The sequence below is a fragment of the Mobula birostris genome, chromosome 2 (assembly GCF_030028105.1).
Source record: "Mobula birostris isolate sMobBir1 chromosome 2, sMobBir1.hap1, whole genome shotgun sequence".
Classification (NCBI taxonomy): domain Eukaryota; kingdom Metazoa; phylum Chordata; class Chondrichthyes; order Myliobatiformes; family Myliobatidae; genus Mobula; species Mobula birostris.
Window position 1 is genome coordinate 216,285,178 of NC_092371.1, and position 19,207 is coordinate 216,304,384.

At 42.7% G+C, this 19,207-nt stretch overlaps 1 protein-coding gene across 4 annotated transcripts in view; it reads right to left on the minus strand.

Annotated features, from left to right (window-relative positions):
* LOC140210155 (low density lipoprotein receptor adapter protein 1-like) overlaps positions 1–19,207 on the minus strand; it is a 137,464-nt gene that overhangs the window by 54,263 nt on the left and 63,994 nt on the right. For 3 of the 4 annotated variants that reach the window (XM_072279044.1, XM_072279062.1, XM_072279063.1), the window contains exon 2: positions 6,753–6,895. In XM_072279044.1, the coding sequence (XP_072135145.1) occupies positions 6,753–6,895 (143 nt within the window). Of the gene's footprint in view, positions 1–6,752; positions 6,896–8,842; positions 8,956–19,207 lie in introns of all 4 variants that reach the window. The other variant, XM_072279055.1, reaches the window with a different exon arrangement.

Here is a 19,207-nt window from a genome sequence, read left to right on the forward strand (position 1 = left end):
GAGGATGTAACTAGTAGAGTGGATAGGGGAGAACCAGTGGATGTGCTATATTTGGATTTTCAAAAGGCTTTTGACAAGGTCCCACACAGGAGATTAGTGTGCAAACTTAAAGCACACGGTATTGGGGGTAAGGTATTGATGTGGATTGGTTGGCAGACAGGAAGCAAAGAGTGGGAATAAACGGGACCTTTTCAGAATGGCCGGCAGTGACTAGTAGGGTACCGCAAGGCTCAGTGCTGGGGCCCCAGTTGTTTATAATATATATTAATGACTTGGATGAGGGAATTAAATGCAGCATCTCCAAGTTTGCGGATGACACGAAGCTGGGTGGCAGTTTTAGCTGTGCGGAGGATGCTAAGAGGATGCAGGGTGACTTGGATAGGTTAGGTGAGTGGGCAAATTCATGGCAGATGCAATTTAATGTGGATAAATGTGAGGTTATCCACTTTGGTGGCAAAAACAGGAAAACAGATTATTATCTGAATGGTGGCCGATTAGGAAAAGGGGAGGTGCAACGAGACCTGGGTGTCATTATACACCAGTCATTGAAAGTGGGCATGCAGGTACAGCAGGCGGTGAAAAAGGCGAATGGTATGCTGGCATTTATAGTGAGAGGATTCGAGTACAGGAGCAGGGAGGTACTACTGCAGTTGTACAAGGCCTTGGTGAGACCACACCTGGAGTATTGTGTGCAGTTTTGGTCCCCTAATCTGAGGAAAGACATTCTTGCCATAGAGGGAGTACAAAGAAGGTTCACCAGATTGATTCCTGGGATGGCAGGACTTTCATATGATGAAAGACTGGATCGACTAGGCTTATACTCGTTGGAATTTAGAAGATTGAGGGGGGATCTTATTGAAACGTATAAGATTCTATAGGGATTGGACAAGCTAGATGCAGGAAGATTGTTCCCGATGTTGGGAAAGTCCAGAATGAGGGGTCACAGTTTGAGGATAAAGGGGAAGCCTTTTAGGACCGAGATTAAGAAAAACTTCTTCACACAGAGAGTGGTGAATCTGTGGAATTCTCTGCCACAGGAAACAGTTGAGGTCAGTTCATTAGCTATATTTAAGAGGGAGTTAGATATTGCCCTTGTGGCTAAAGGGATCGGGGGTATGGAGGGAAGGCTGGTACAGGGTTCTGAGTTGGATGATCAGCCATGATCATACTGAGTGGCGATGCAGGCTCGAAGGGCCTGCACCTATTTTCTATGTTTCTATGTCTGATGGCCATAAACCTCAATTTTGGTTTCATTTCATCAGACCATAGAACCTTCTTCCAGCTGACTTCAGAGTCTCCCACATGCCTTCTGACAAACTCTAGCTAGATTTCAAGTGAGTGTTTTTCAACAGTGTCTTTCTCGTTGTCACTCTCCTATAAAGATGCGATTGGTGAAGCACCCGAGCAACAGTTGTTGTATGCGCAGTCTCCCCCATCTCAGCCACTGAAGCTTGTTACACCTCCAAAGATGTCATCCGCCTCTTGGTGGCCTCCCTCACTAGTCCCCTTCATGTACAGTCACTCAGTTTTTGATGGCGGACTGCACTATGCAGATTTACAGCTGCGTCATATTCTTGCCATTTCTTGAGATTAACTGTACTCCAAGGGATATTCAGTGACTCGGAAATTTTCTTGTATTCATCTCCTGACTTGTGCTTTTAATAAAATTTTTTCAGAGTTGCTTGGAGTGTTCTTTTGGCTTCATGGCATAGTTTTCGCCAGGGTACTGACTCACCAGCAGTTGGACCTTCCAAATACAGGTGTATTTTTACTACAGTCAGTTGAAACACCTTGACTGCCATTTAACAAATTATGTGACTTCTAAAACCAATTGGCTGCACCAGTGATGATTTGATGTGTCATATTAAAGGGGGTGAATACTTACGCCATCAATTATTTTATGTTTTATATTTGAATGAATTTAGATTACTTTGTACAGATATTTTCACTTTGATACAAGTCTTCTTCTATTGATCAGCATCAAAAATCCAAATTAAATCTACTGTGACTCAATGTTGTAAAAACAATACAATGTGAAAACTTCCAAGGAGGAGGGGTGAATACTCTTTCTAGGCATTGTACATATCAAGCTCCTTATTGTGAAAATCGTGGTTTTTAAAGCGATTACATTGATTGTCAAATAGTACATTAACTGCACTCAGGGTAGAGTCAGGGTACTCTATATCCTACACTTTCATTAAAGAATGGGTCACAATGCCACTATTTAACAAGTTTAACGTCTAGTTGACTAAGATAAGAAGCATCAGATTTTAACTTGACACAAGAGAGTCTCATTCATATTTATGACTGACAATTAGGCTTTGCAATTAGATTTTTAAAATGGTATATTAATGCTAAAATGAACTTACAGACGTCGGTGATTGGGCTCTGTACCAGGAACATTAATAGAGTCATAGAAAACTACAGCACAGAAACAGGCCCTTTGGCCCATTTAGTCCATGCTGAACCATTTAAATTGCCTGGTCCCATTGACCTGCACCTGGACCATAGTCCTCCATATCTCTCCCATTGATGTATCTATCCAAACTTCTCTTATACATTGAAATAGAAATCGCATCCACCACTTGCGCTGACAGCTCTTCCAACTCTCTCACCACCCTCTGAGAGAAGCCTCCCCTCAAGCTCCCCTAAACATTTCACTTTTACACTTAACCCATGAGTTCTAGTTGTAGTCTTACCCAACCTCAGTGGAAAATCCTACTTCCATTTACCCTATCTATACCCTCATAATTTTGTGTACCTCTATCAAATCTCCCCTCAATCTTCTACATTCTAAGGAATAATGTTCCCACCTGTTTAATCCTTCCTTATAACTTCGATCCAGCAACACCCTTGTAAATTTTCTCTGTACTCTTTCAACCTTATTTACATTTTTCCTGTAGGTAGGTTACCAAAACTGCACACAATATACCAAATTAGGCCTCATCAACGTCTTATACAACTTCAACAAAACAATCCATCTTCTATACTCAATAATAATAGTAAACAGTCTGGAAATTAGTAGGCTTGTTACCACATGGAAGCTTAAAATGTACACATCAAATTATCCTCAACATAGGAAATAGGATCAATGTCTTGTAGGCTACAAGAAATCAACTGGTAGTACAATAAATACACAAATTGCACATGAGACTTCAACTGAGTTTTCTCGAAGATTGAAATAGATTTATAATCAAAAATATGCTTTGCAAAGACTGTAATATGTAATTCTCTATTAAATTCCTTTCCTTGGACTCAGATTCAGCCACATTCCACTCATGAAATTAATTCTTATAGAGCCACACAGCACAGAAACAGATTTTTTCAGTCCATCATGTTCACATTATTTAAGTACCCAACTACACTAATACTATTTACTAACACTTGGTAAGTAGATTCAAGTACTGACCTAGATACTTCTTAAATGTTGTGAGTGTTTCTGACTCCATCATCCAATTAACCCATATCATCCAGGCTCTCACTGCCCATGGAAAAATTCTTCCTCATCCACTCTAAATTTCTTAGCCCTCATAGTAAAGCTATCCCCTCTAATTTTAGAGACCTCTGCTATGGAGAATTGTTTCCTTTCATCTACCCTGTCTAAGACCAACATAATTTTGCATTTATTTTTCAAGTTTTTCTTCAGCCTTGTCATTTTCAGGGAAAACTATCTCAATCTTTCCTCATAACTGACAATATACTATCTTTTGTACCCTCCCCAGTGCCATCACATCCTTCTTAAAGTGCAGTGACCAAAATCGTACTCAATATTCCAGCTGTGGTCCAACCTGTGTTTGATAAACTTACTCAATTAATTCCTTGTTCTAATATTCAATCCCTACACTAATAAAGACATGTATCCTATATTACCTCATCCAGGTGTGCTGCCATTTTCAGATCAAAGGCCTTTTTGAAGTTCATGTAAACTATGGCAACTGCTCTGTCCTCTACAGTACATTCCACTACCACTTGAAAAATTCTAATTAATCAGACAGGATCTTCCCCTAACAAAATGACAGTAACTATCCTTGATTAATCACTAACTTTCCAAGTGCAGATTAATCCTTTCCCTCAGAAATATTTCCAATAACTTCCCTAGACCAGCATTTAGACTCAAAGGCTGTAATTACTTGGCTTATCCCTGTGGATACTTCTTAAATAAAATTACCATACTTCCTGTCCTCCAGTTATCTACTGCCTCACTTGTGGCCAGCAAAGATTTAAAACCTCTGTCAAGTCCACAACAATCTCTTCCCTTGCCTCTCATAACAGCTAGGAATACACCTCATCAAGCCCTAGGGCGTTATCCACCTTTAAGGACACTATATATCTAATACACGTTCTGGAATTTAACCATCCCACTCCTTGTTTTTCCTCTATGGGTGAATAAAGGCAAGAAGTATTCTTTTAAGCCCCAACTAACAACTTCTGGTCCCACACACATTGCCCTTGATTGCTATGGGTTGAACTCTTTCCATGGTTGCCCGAAATATGCTGATGACGTATTTGGCAATTTTCTAAAATCTTGTTTGTCATTGATACTTCACGCTGCTGTTTGCCACCCTATTTATTTTTTCTTAAGTATTCTCTACACTTCTTATAGACTTGATGAGTTCAGTTCTCTATACCTGCTATGTGTTTTTTTTCTTCAATCCAGCCCTCGATAACACTCAATGTCCAGGATTTCTAGTGCGCGTGCCCATAGGAACACATTGGACCTGAATTCTCATTATTTCACTTCTGAATGCTACCCACTCATTGAATGTAACTTTCCCTGCAAGTGGCTCCAACCAATCTACTTTGCCAGGTCTTACCGTGTAATATTGAAATCTGCCTTTCCTCAGTCCAGGGTTTTAATTTCAGACCATCCTTAGCCCTTTCCTAATGATCTTGAACCCTGCAGTTATTGTCATCATCTCCAAAATGTTCTCCCACTGACACACTAGTACTTGCCAAGCTATACTCACTAGCATTAGATTCACTATTGCCTCATCTCCAGTAGAAAAATGTGTCTCCTGTAGCCACTTTAAAAAAACCACTCCTCTAATAATTCCAATAATTAAATAAACATAACATAAATTTTGTTCATGTTATCATGAACTGACTCAGTGTTGCTAATAAATAACAACCAACAAATATGAGGACTTGTGAATTTATCCATAAACTCTTAGCATACCTAAATCCATCCATAGCATTGTAATGGTGTTCATTTCAGCCCAACTATAGGAGGCAGTCCCTTGATCATAGTTCGCACCCCAAAGAATGCAGCACAATCTTCTATTCCAATAACCTTTGATTTAATGTTGGAAATATAGCAGCTGTGCTTTAGCTGATCATCCATTTTATTATCTCTGCATCAATTAATACTATTCTGTGATATTTTAAGGAAAGAGTTTCTTATAAGTCATATTACATATAAATATTCCTAAATTAATCTTAAGAATGAAGGTGAAGAACACATATTCCTATAAGTAGGTTATCTTCCTAAGCAGCTACGAGACCATTTATCATTAGTAATTGGGACAGTTGCTGCACTGTTTTATCCATTAGTTCATGAAATTGGTTTGACAAGAGTTTACTTAAAGCTGAACTAGTGAAAAAAATTGCCATCCAATAATTCAATGGACTGTCACTATCTGTAAATCAATGAAAATGGTTTCTTTTTCCAACAAGACAAAAGTTGACATTTACACTTGCTGATGAATTTTGCATTAATTAATGTAATATTTTGACTCAAGTACATATAATGCCAAATTCTAGGCCTGCAAAACAGAATGATATTTTGTTTGTGTGTAGTTTTTACTGATACTGCAGTTTTTCACTGATACTGCAAGAAAATGAATCTCAGGGTGACATATGGTGACATATACAGTACATACTTTGACAATAAATTTACTTTGAAATTAGAGGTTCTATAAAAAGAAAGCACACCAAACAAAATTCTGCGGTGTGCCATTAGTGCAACTCTTCCTCAAATCATGCACCATATTTAGAAATGTTCAGTATTTATAATGAACAGTCTCTAATATTCTTGTCACCCTCAACATAAGAAATTATATTAAGTCAGAGGAAAAAGAAATCATAATTTCTCTATTTCTGAAATCAGACTATCTCTGAAAGCATTGCACCCTCAAAGGTAAACTCTAAAGGCTACGTGCAATCTGTTCACATTATCTCAGTGTTCACATTATCTTCTCAGATAAAAGATATCAATTCCCACTCAAGTCAGTAAGTTTCCTGATACCCTCAACAGCCACCTTATATTGTGGCATCAGATTTACCTGAGAACGCCTCATGTTCCTGTACCTGCCTTAAATATATGTAAATAAGAGAGGCCTTGGCAGGGACAGTAATGTAAAGTGTGCAACCACCAGATATTTAAAATAGCCCATTGAAATTGGAGCCATAATTAGTGGGAGATCAGTGCTCACCGATAAAGTGACGAGCATGTGTCTGGCACAACTGTACACCAATGCTGTCCAGTGACAGATCTTTATCCACCAGAACAGTACTCCAGTGTTATACAATGGCAGAGACATATCCCTGTTATAGATCCACCAGTACAGTAACACGGGATCTAGAGTTGGATATGGACCTGGACCTGGATGTTAGCTCAGTAGATTGGACTGAACCAAATAAATTTTAAATTCTATCAGAGAAACTAACGGTAATGTAATTGCAACCATACAGTATACTCCTAATGCCAACCATTGAGTAAAGTCTTTTAAACGATGTCAGCAAAATAGCGTTACCACAGTAATTATCCGCCTAATGGCTGCAGCCGCCATCCCTTCCCCCTTTGGCTGGTCCACTGCTGTCACACCGAGGTATTTAAGGTGAAAAGCCATCCCTTCTTGTAGAGTTTCTTTTGTGTCAGTCCAGTTTTCTGACAACTCTGAAAAAGAGGGAAGGAAAATTATAGGCACATTTCTGAGAAAATTAGCTGAAATAGCAAGGGATTTCATCCCTCTGAGGTTTACTGGAGAGAATCAGCCTATACAAAGTACCACAGGCACGTGAACCTTAACATGCAACACACCAGCCTACAGTGGAGCCATCCCAGATAATGTTTTAGTATCAGCGATTATGCATCACTCAGATTTAGTACAACAACAGAAATGAACAATTAGAGTAAGTGTGAATATCCCCGTTGGGAAGAGGTCGATTAAGCCAGGATGTAAGCAGCTGCTCCACATCATAGGAGTGGGAGGCAAAGAAAGCAAAGAAACTGAAGGTTGAGAGCAAATCTAATGTTCTAGATTTCAAGATGGAAACGGGGTGAATGATGTAGATGTTGGATAAACTGATTAAAACTGCAAAGTGGAAGAGAGATTATTCAATTAGCCAATTTAAACTAATTCATGGATTATGAGCAATATTAGCTATTTAGATGTATTGTGGTTCCTTAAGGCTTTTATAGCTGTGGGTGGTAGTATGGACAAGCTCCCACTACCTATTAAATGCTCCCTATGACATAGCCTTTGACAACCAAGTTCAGCTCCAGGTCTTCACACATGGCTTCGCTACTAAGCCCGGCAGAACCATTTCTACCGACAGGAGAAGGGGCAAAGGTGAGTTACCGCCACCTTAAAACCAGTCGCTTCAGGCAGATGGAGCTCATTAGCCATGGTTGGCAGCTTTCCGAGGAGAAGACAAACTCCAATCTCAAATCTCTGCTACCTTGAAGCTGTACCCACTCATGGCCTTCGGGAGTAAACCCTGAGGTAAAACCAGGAGCTGGAGTCCATAAGGCAGTCCGATGTTGTGTTCAATGCTGACTGGCAACTTCTGCAATGCTGTTGGTACTAAACTGTATTGGTCTCCGACGTTCCTTTGGATTCATCAGATGCGTGGAGAGGGGGAACCTGCTACATGGGCACAGCTTGCTCTCTTTATCGTACTGCCCAGGCTTGCGTACAGGCACCTGACCAAGACAGGACCTCAGACATAATGCCCATCCCCAGCGTGACACAGAGGTCAGTGATAATCACATAAAAATGCAGATGCTCTCAAGAAATCTTGCTGGAAGAGATCATCTTCAACACCTATCAGAGGGTCAGAGGGATCTTGGGGTCCGAGTCCATAGGACACTCAAGGCTGCTGCGCAGGTTGACTCTGTGGTTAAGATAGCATACGGTGCATCAGCCTTCATCAATCGTGGGATTGAGTTTAGGAGCTGAAAGGTAATGTCGCAGCTATATAGGACCCTGGTCAGACACCACTTGGAGTACTGTGCTCAGTTCTCGTCACCTCACTGCAGGAAGGATGTAGAAACCAAAGAAAGGGTGCAGAGGAGATTTACAAGGATGTTGCCTGGATTGGGGAGCATGCCTTATGAAAACAGGTTGAGTGAACTCGGCCTTTTCTCCTTGGAGCGATGGAGGATGACAGGTGATCTGATATAGGTGTATAAGATGATGAGAGGCATTGATCATGTGGATAGTCAGAGGCTTTTTCCCAGCACTAAACTAGGCATGACAACCCACCTCAGAGTACTGAAATGTTACGTTTATCCAGTTATGTTATATGGATCAGAATGTTGAGCAATATCTAGTAACATGAGGAAATGAATTGAAGCAGCAGAGATGTGGTTTTTGAGGAGGATGCAAAGAATATCATGGACGAAACGAATATCTAACGAGGATGTCATGAACAGAACAAACACAAAAAGAGAAATTAGGTATGAGATCATGAAAAGGCAACGTAACTTCTTTGGACATGTGATTAGGAAACAGGAGTTAGAATGCATGGTAATTATGGGGAAGATTGAAGACAGGAAAGCAAAAGGAAGGCAAAGACAAATGATGATGGAGACAGCAGTTAGAGAACTGGAAATGAATACCAATGAAATGATCCACTTGACCCGAAACAGGAGTGTGTGGGCCATGGCAGTCAAAGCTCAATCTGGGCATGGCATCTGATGATGATGATGATGTTTCTATTTTTCTATGTTACCTAGCAATGGAAAAATTACTCTTGTAAGTACAGTGATATAGTAAGCTCAGAAAGTTGCAGCTACGCACTTCCATCTGTCAACGTGGGATAAATCCAAACTCTCCATTTGCCACTGCTGCAGGAAATACAGATTACACTGACCAGGAAAATTGGAAAAGAAGATCTCTCGTTGATTTACTGTAGTGAGACCCCATTGTAGCCCATGCACATTCCTAAAACTAAACCCGATCATTTCTTCATTTTTTAGCTTTCTTTAAGTTAGCTGGAGTGCTGTGACTTTTGAAAAAGTAACTGTAATTAACTTAATTTAAGAATTTAAAATGTGCATTAATATTTTAATCTCACTGTTAAACAATGGGTGTGCTTTCCTCAAATGCTCTAACAGAAGGTGCTCTGGCTTTCTGAATAAATCATTGGTGAAGACTTCTCATTTCCCAATACATTAATGAAAAAATACATTAGCTTTCTGACTAGTCTAATAAAGAAATTGCAAGCATCAGGTACAGGAGCTCGGCAAGCCTAAGTAAAAGGAGTTCCAGAGATATTTTGACCAGGATTCCATGGCATTCGAAATCAGACCCACTGGAGGTATTTTTAACTTCGGCTTTGAAGACCCTTTTTTGCTCGTGATAGGGAACATAGGCTGCAGAGGACTGCCTGCTGGGGTGGTTGAGCAAAAGGAGGAAGGAAGGGTGGCAGCAAATCTGAGGGTTGTCTGCATAGACAGCATGGTGGATGCAAGGGAGGAAAGAAGCAGTTGCTGGTCCGGAAGAGTAGACAGCATGAATTGAGCAGTTGCCGAAGAGTCAGTTGGCGCTGTGAGAGAATGTAACAAGCCGTATTTGACCGACAGGATGTATTGCACAATATTTGAATTCATCTTTTATTTTCAATAATGCATAATTAAGAAATTTAAAAACACTGATACACTAATTTGCATACATCATTGATATAACAGACATAACCTAAAATTAGAAAAACACAAGAGATTTTGCAGATGCTGGAAATTCAGAGCAACACACACAAAATGCAGAAGGAACTCAGCAGGTCAGGCAGCATCGATGGAAGTGAATAAACGGTCGACGTTTCAGATCAAGACCCTTCTTCAGGATTGGAAAGGAAGGGGTAAGATACCTGAATAAAAAGTGAGGGGAAGGAGAACTAGATAGAAGATGATAGGTGAAGCCAAGTGGGTAGGAAAGGTAAAGGGCTGGAGAAGAAGGAATCTGACAAGAGAGAAGAGCAACTCCATGGGAAAAAGGGAAGAAAGAGTTGCTAGGTAGGTGAGGAGAAGAGGTAAGAGGCCAGAGTGGGGAGTGGAAGAACAGGGAAGGGGGAGGAAATTTTATTTTACCAAAGGAGAAATCGACGTTCTCAACAAGAAGCTCAGAGACCTCAGCCTTCACCCTGCCTTGTGTAGCTGGATCCTGGACTTCCTGAAAGATCGCCAGCAGGTGGTAAGAGTGGGCTCCCTCACTTCTGCCTCTCTGACCCTCAACACAAGTGCCCCTCAGGGCTGTGTACGAAGCTCCCTCCTTTACTCTCTGAACACCAATGTCTATGTCGCCACTTACAGGTCCAATCTGCTAATTAAATTGCTGACAACTCTACATTGATTGGCCTAATCTCAAATAATAATGAGGCAGCCTACAGAGAGGAAGTCATTACCGTGACACAGTGGTGTCAAGAAAACAATCTCTCCCTCAACATCACAAATACAAAGGATCTGGTTGTGCACTACAGGAGGAATGGAGACAGGCTAACCCCTATAGACATCAATGGATCTGGGGTTGAGAGGGTGAACAGTTCTAAATTCCTCAGCATAAACATCATCAAGGATCTCATGTGATCTGTACATACCAGCTGTATGGTGAAAAAGGCACAACAGCATCTATTTCACCTCAGATGGTTGAGGAAGTTTGGTATGGACCCCCAAATCCTAAGAACTTTCTATAGGGGCACAATTGAGAGCATCCTGACTGGCTGCATCACCGCCTGGTATGGGAACTGTACTTCCCTCAATCGCAGGACTCTGCAGAGAGTGGTGTGGACAGCCCAGCACATCTGCAGATGTGAACTTCTCACTACTCGGGACAGTTGTGTAAAAGGGCCTGAAGGATCATTGGAGGCCCAAGTCACCCTAACCACAAACTGTTCCAGCTGCTACCATCCAGGAAATGGTACCGCAGCATAAAAGCCAGGACCAACAGGCTCCGGGTCAGCTTCTCCCACTAGGCCATCAGACTGATTAATTCATGCTAATGCAACTGTATTTCTATGTTATATTGACTATCCTCTTGTACATAATATTGATTATAAATTACTATAATTGCACATTGCACATTTGAATGGAGATGTAATGTAAAGAATTTTATTCCTCATGTATATGATGGATATAAGTAATAAAGTCAATTCAATTCAATTCAGGTTGGAGGCTACGCAGACAAAATATGAGGTGTTGCTCTTCCATCTTCAGAATGGCCTCACCATAGCAAAAGGGGAAGGCATGCGGCCCCAAAAATTAATATTATTCCATGCATTAGTTTCAATGTATACCTCAGGGGTCTATATCAAGTTTTATTTCTTTATTTAGTGATACAGCATGGAGTAAGCCCTTCTGGCCCTTTGAGTCGCACTGCCCCAGCAACACCAGAACCCCGATTAACCCTAACCTAATCACGGAATAATTTACAATGACCAATTAACCTACCTGGTAGATCTTTAGACCGTGGGAGGAAACCAGAGCACCTGAGGTGAACTCACATATTCCATGGGAAGGACATACAGAGACTCCTTACAGAATGACACCGGGAATTGAACTCTGAACTCGAGAACGCTCGGAATTGTAATAGCGGCTGCACTAACCACTACGCTTTCTCTAATTAAGTACTAGTGTAATAAGTAAAACTGTAATAAGCCCGACTCTTTACTTGTCCTTTATTCTACACTTTTGATCCCATCCCAAACTCAATAATAAATCTCTCATCCTTCCTTCAAAATATCCATGAGACACAGGCCTGAAAATACATCAGCAGTAGGGAGTGGTGGTGGGGAGGAGCAGACTGAGAATGGATGTGTAGCATTCTAATAGACTTTGAGGTCATGCACCCTAAGCCTTTGGGTGGTAGTGACATGGGTGGAAGGGGCAAGACCCTCAAACACTTTGTGGAATTTATCATTCCAGAGCCTACAAAGGAAAACAGGAGTGGAGCAGGTCCAGCAGTTCACAGGGGAAAGCAGGTCAGTACGTCAGAAGCTTAGCTGGGGATTTGGGCGACGCAGTAGCATTGTGGTTAGCACAACGCTTCGCAGTGCCAGTGACCCCGGCTCAATTCCCGCCACTGTCCTGTAAGGAGTTTGTACGTTCTCCCCACGACCGCGTGGGTTCCGTCCAGGTGCTCCGGTTTCCTCCCACAGTGTGAAGACGCACTGGTTGGTAGGTTAATTGGTCATTGTAAATTGTCCCGTCATTAGGCTAGGATTAAACTGGAGAACTGCTGGGTTGAAGGGGTTATTCCACGCTGTATGTCAGTAAATAAATAATCTCAGGCAAGGTCAGGGAATGACGGACTTATATAGCAAGTTAATAATTAAAGAGTCATCAGTACCAGGAAATTACCACCAATGCAGTCTGCAAAATCCTCCAGATTAATTGGAGGTATAAACCAAAGGAACCATCTTTCCCCTGCGCTGAGGCCCCAGTCTCTCTCAGTTGGCTGGCTACATAAGCCTTTGGCCCAATGCCAGACTCGCTGAACACACTATCCGTAGTTTTATATTGGGTCAAGATGTTATTTGGACAAGGGAAAAGATTCGAGGATGTGCTCAGTTTCCATGAAGTGCAACATACCCGCTATCCATGTAAGAGGGTCTCGGCCCGAAACGTCGACTGTACTCTTTTCCATAGGTGCTGCCTGGCCTGCTGAGTTCCTCCAGCATTTTGTGTGTGTTATCCATGGCTGCCCAAAGTGCAGAAGGAGCATTCGGTATGGCAATGAGAGCCTCAAAGTCCCATTTTCGAAGAACACAAGAGCTCTGGGTTGTCTGGCGAAAGCAGTACACCACCTCGAAGACCCCACCTCCTGCCCTGCCCTAAATGCAGATAAGTCTGCTGTTCTCCTCACTAGCATCATTAACACCTCAGAACCTACAAACTCAGACCAAAAACATAACATTCTCAATCCTGAGTGGCTACTAAATAAGAAATTAAAAAGCAGATATCCCTGAATTGGGTTTGGAGCACTGGGTTACACCATTTAAAAGAGGCCTGCTTTAACTGGTATTACAGCTTTTCCTAGAATGCCCAGTAAGTGTATCTCAGTACAAGATGACCTAATTTCCCAAGTAGTGTGCTAAAGGAATATTACACAGGGGTATAATGTTCAATGCGCGTCTGATGAGGCAATCTACAGTACATCGAGCAAGTACAACTCCCGACTGGCCATATTCCCGAGTGATACAAATGGACATTGCAATAGCCACAATTGCACTGCTCTGCAGAAATAAACAAAACAGGCATTCCTGTAGCACACGTTGTACATTATAAAATGTAATCAAAGGCTCAATAGGTAAGTCAGATGAACTCAGAACGTGAGTTGGCTCTGGGGTTTGGGATGTTACAATCAAAATGAAAAAAATGGCTGGAAGAAGCTCAGGACTGAAATCTCAGTGTCCCAGGATACAGATGCTAAAGGATTGACTGAGATACAGGTGAAGAGGGATATTGCCTTTTTGTTAAGGGAGAATATTAAAAACAACACTTGGAGATAACATTTGGGGGGGGATCATCCAATTAGGTCATATGCATAGAACTTAGGAACAAGGGAAGGGTCTCTCTAGAGCAGGGCTTCTCATCATGGGGCCCACAGGCCCCTCCATTAACAATAGTTGTCCCTGGCAAAAAAAGGTTGGGAACCCCTGCCTAGTAGGTCATCTCCCTTCCCAATAATCAGCAGGAACTTGAGGAGCAGGTGTGTAGAGATAATGCCCAGAATTGTAAGACTATCAGGGTTGTATTAGTGTGAGATTTTGATGTCCCCAGTATTAACTAGACCACTTAGAGTGTCAAAGGTCTGAGCAGGGTGGAGTTTGTGATACGTGTCCAGCAAAACTTACTGCGACAATAGACCCTATTTGGGAGGGTGCAAAACTGGACCTACTCTTAGGGAATGAGGTAGAGCAGGTAATTGAAGCGGCAGTTAAGGAACACTTTGGCTCAGGTGGCTGTAGCTCTATTAGTTTTAATGGGCAAGGACAGAACATGTCCACTAGTCAGGTTTCTACACTGGAACTGGGCTAAGTTTGGGAGAATTGGGCAGGGTCTAGCACAGGCCGATTGGGTGAGCCTGATTGGAGGGAAAGTGAGGGGCATTCCAGAGTGTCATATCAAGAGTGCAGCAGCAGCATGCTCCTACTAGGGTGAAGGGTAAAATTCAAAGTTCAGAGTAAAATTTATTATCAGAGTACATACATAGAATATTTTTCTGTGGACATACTTAGCAAATCTATAGAAAAGTAACTTCAAACAGGACCTGTAAACTGCAAACAAACTGTGCAAATGCAGATAATAAAAAATAGCAATAAATAACGAGCCATGAAATAACAAGACAGAGGAGTCCTTAAATGAGTTTACTTATCCCTTTTTGTTCAAGAGCCTGATGGTTGAGGGGTAGTAACTATTCTTGAACCTGGTGGTGCCAGTCCTGAGGCCCATGTACCTTCTACCTGATGGCAGCAGCGAGAAAGGAGTAGTCTTCAGTACTCGGCCAGGTACGCCATCCAGACCGGATGCTTTCCTGGCAAGATTAGTGAACCCTGGCTGATGAGAGATATTGAAGCTCTGGTCAAGAGAAAGGAAGAATATATTGGGTTTAGGAGGTTGGAGATGAATAATTTGGATGAGTGAATCATTGCTGACTATAAACAGATTAAGAATACACTTAAAAGGGAAATGAGGAATGGTAGAGGGAGGGTATGAGGTGGTTCTGGCAGGTAAGGTTAAGACGGTTCCCAAGTGCTTCCATGGCAATTATGAATAAAGGGTGGCTAGGGAGAAAGCAGTAGTTTTCTGCATGGAGCGTCATGCTTCATGAATCCTCCAGAAATTTTTGAAGAGATAACCAGTAAAACAGTGGGTGACGCAAAAGTAGGAGGTGTTGATGATAATGAAGAAGGTTACCACAGTTAACAGTGTGACCTTGATCACTTAGGGAAATGGGCTGCCTAGTGGCAAATGGATCTCAGTACAAATAAATGTGAGGTAAAGCATTTTGGAAAGTCAAGCTAGCGTAGACTATGAATGGGACGCGTTAGGGACAAAGGGACCCAGGAATACAAGTGCTAATTCATGGATACTGGCATCATAGGACGAAAGGTAGTCAAAAAAGCATTTAGTACACCCGATCTTCATTGATCAGGGCACTGAGTATAGAAGACTTACAGCTGTACAAGTTATTAGTGAGACTGCACTGAGAGTACTGTGAACACAGATGATTCTGCAGATGCTGGAAATCCAGAGCAACACACAAAGAGTGCTTAAGTTACTTAGCAGGTCAGGCTGCATGCATGGAAATGAATAAACAGTTGATGTTTTGGACGGAGACCCTTCTTCCGGATTGGAAAGGAAGGGGAAAGATGACAACGACGACTACGACGACTACTACTACTACTACGACGACTCAGGCCTAGGGGAAAGGGGAAGGCAAGGGGAAAGACGCCAGAATAAAAAGGTGGGGCAAAGGGGAAGGTGGACTAGCCAGAAGGTGATAGGTGAAGCCAGGTGGGTGGGAAAGGTAAAGGGCTGGAGAGGAAGGAATCAGATGGGAGAGGAGAGTGAACCGGGGGAGAAAAGGAAGGAGGAGGGCCACCTGGGGAAGGTGATAGGCAGGTGAGAGTAGAGATGAAAAGCCAGAGTGGGGAACAGAAGAAGAAGAAAGAGGGAAAGAGAAAGGGATGTTCATACAATCAGGCTGGAGGTTACCTAGACGGAATACGAGATCTTTCTCCTCCACCTTGACAGTGGCCTCATCATGGCAGAAGAGGAGGCCGTGAACTGACAAGTCAGAGCAAGAATGGGGATAGGAATTAAAATGGCTGGTCACGGAATATTCTGCTTCTGGTGATGGAGTGGAGGTGGTTGACAAAGCGGCCCACCAACTTACGTCCGGAAGTGGTTGATGAAGGTAGAACAGTCATTTAAGAAGCATTTGGACAGGTATGTGGAGGAGTAACACATGGATAGATATGGGCTGAATGCAGGAAATTGGGTTGAGCCATGGCCTGTATCCCTGCTGCATTGCTCAATTACCCCATTACTGATAATTCTGTAACTGAATTATCAAGCATAGCCCCTTAATATACTTCGGTACCTTGTTTTAATGGGGTTTAATTTTCATCCTGTTTTTCATATTCTCTACTTGTCTCTGATCACCCAATTTGATTCTCGCCTGGCTATTGAAAGCAGCAAATGGACTCAGAAAAAGGTTAACACGAGGAAATCTGCAGATGCTGGAATTTCAAGCAACACACATAAAAGTTGCTGGTGAACGCAGCAGACCAGGCAGCATCTCCAGGAAGAGGTACAGTCGACATTTTGGGCCGAGACCCTTCGTCAGGACTAACTGAAGGAAGAGCTAGTAAGAGATTTGGAAGTGGGAGGGGGAGGGGGAGATCCAAAATGATAGGAGAAGACAGGAGGGGGAGGGATGGAGCCAAGAGCTGGACAGTTGATTGGCAAAAGGGATATGAGAGGATCATGGGACAGGAGGCCTAGGCAGTAAGAAGTGGGGAGGGAAGCCCAGAGGATGGGCAAGGGGTATAGTGAGAGGGACAGAGGGAGAAAAAGGAGAGAGAGAGAGAAAAAGAATATATATAAAATAAATAAATAACGGATGGGGTACAAGGGGCATTAACGGAAGTTAGAGAAGTCAATGTTCATGCCATCAGGTTGGAGGCTACCCAGATGGAATATAAGGTGTTGTTCCTCCAACCTGAGGGTGGCTTCATCTTGACAGTAGAGGAGGCCGTGGATAGACATACCAGATTGGGAATGAGACGTGAAATTAAAACGTGTGGCCACTGGGAGATCCTGCTTTTTCTGGCGGATAGAGCGTAGGTGTTCAGCGAAACGGTGTCCCAGTCTGCATTGGGTTTCGCCAATATATAGAAGGCTGCATCGGGAGCACCGGACGCAGTATACCACCCCAGCCGACTCACAGATGAAGTGTCGTCTCACCTGGAAGGACTGTCTGGGGCCCTGAATGGTAGTGAGGGAGGAAGTGTAAGGGCATGTGTAGCACTTGTTCCACTTACAAGGATAAGTGCCGGGAGGGAGATCAGTGGGGAGGGATGGGAGGGACGAATGGACAAGGGAGTCATGTAGAGAGCGATCCCTGCGGAAAGTAGAGAGAGGGGGAGAGGGAAAGATGTGCTTAGTGGTGGGATCCCGTTGGAGGTGGCGGAAGTTACGGAGAATTATATGTTGGACCCGGAGGCTGGTGGGGTGGTAGGTGAGGACAAGGGGACCTCTATTCCTAGTGAGGTGGCAGGAGGATGGAGTGAGAGCAGATGTGCGTGAAATGGGAGAGATGCGTTTGAGAGCAGAGTTGATGGTGGAGGAAGGGAAGCCCCTTTCTTTAAAAAAGGAGGACATCTCCTTCGTCCTGGAATGAAAAGCCTCATCCTGAGAGCAGATGCAGCGAAGACGGAGGAATTGCGAGAAGGGGATGGCATTTTTGCAAGAGACAGGGTGAGAAGAGGAATAGTCCAGATAGCTGTTGGATCTCCCCCTCCCCCTCTCAAATATCTTACTAGCTCCTCTTTCAGTTAGTCCTGACGAAGGGTCTCGGCCCGAAACGTCGACTGCACCTCTTCCTATAGATGCTGCCTGGCCTGCTGCGTTCACCAGCAACTTTTTTGTGTTGTCAGAAAAAGGTTACTTCAGATTCTGATTCGCTTATTTATCACATTACATCAAAACATACAGTCAAGTGTGTCATTTGCGTTAACAACCAACGCAACCTAAAGATGGCTGCGGGCAACCTGTAAGGGTCGCCAACATTCTGCCGCCAATATAGCATACCCACAATGTTCAGCAAAACAAACCCCCGTTGCTTTTAGTTTTAAATTTGCATTTAATTGTAGTGGTTCAAGGAGAAATATTGAGCAATATATCAGAAGGACTCCTTGTCAATCTTTAAATAACGTGCTTGGGATTTCTTCTTAATTCCCAACTCAGCAATCAGGCTGTGAGCGCCTTGATTTAAGATCCGATCTGAACACTTCAAGTTGTGAGAATGTGGCACTCTGTTAGCACATAATGCACCGGGTCTTGAATCCACAATGTTCTGCCTCAGAAGACGAATGGCAATTAGCTGGCACTTGGCTCTATTTACAGATTACGGCCAGGGGAGTAAATGTTGGCCCTTTGTCTGTGGATCTCTATGAGGAAGACAGAATGCAAATTAAATGTGCACATAAAATGCTATGTGGAAGAGGAAATCGTGCAGCACCAGCAATACTGTGACCGCTACTAGCAGTCTTGTTCTTGGTTCATTTTATATACTTCAATCATTGCCCTTGCATTGTGGACAACTTCACCCCCCTCAGAACTGAACTGAGCACTGAACACAACCTAACGACTCACTTTCAGGAGATCCGCAACTCATGTTTTCAGTAATATTTATTTATTATTATTAATTTTTTAACATCTGCACGTTTGTTTCCTTTTGCACATTGGTTGCTTATCAGTTTTTGTTTAGAACATAGAACATAGAAATTTCCAGCACATTACAGGCCCTTCAGCCCACAATGTTGTGCCAACCATGTAACCTACTCTACAGACTGCCTAGAATTTCCCTACCGCATAGCCTTATATCTTTCTAAGCTCCATGTACCTATCTAAGAGGCTCTTAAAAGACCCTATTGTATCCGCTTTCACCATCACCGCTGGCAGTGCATTCCACACACCCACCACTCTGTGTGAAAAACTGACCCCTGACATCCCCTCGGTACCTATTTCCAAGCACCTTAAAACTATGCCCCCGCATGTTAGCCACTTCAGCCCTTGGAAAAATCCTCAGGCTATCCACATGATCAACACCCCTCATCATCTTACACACCTAAATGTGTTTATGTGTAATTCTTCATTGATTCTATTGTATTTCTTTGTTCTACCATGAATACCTCAAGAAAATGAATCTCAGGTTAGTACAAGTGTCCCCCGCTTTACAAACGTTCACTTTACGAAACCTTG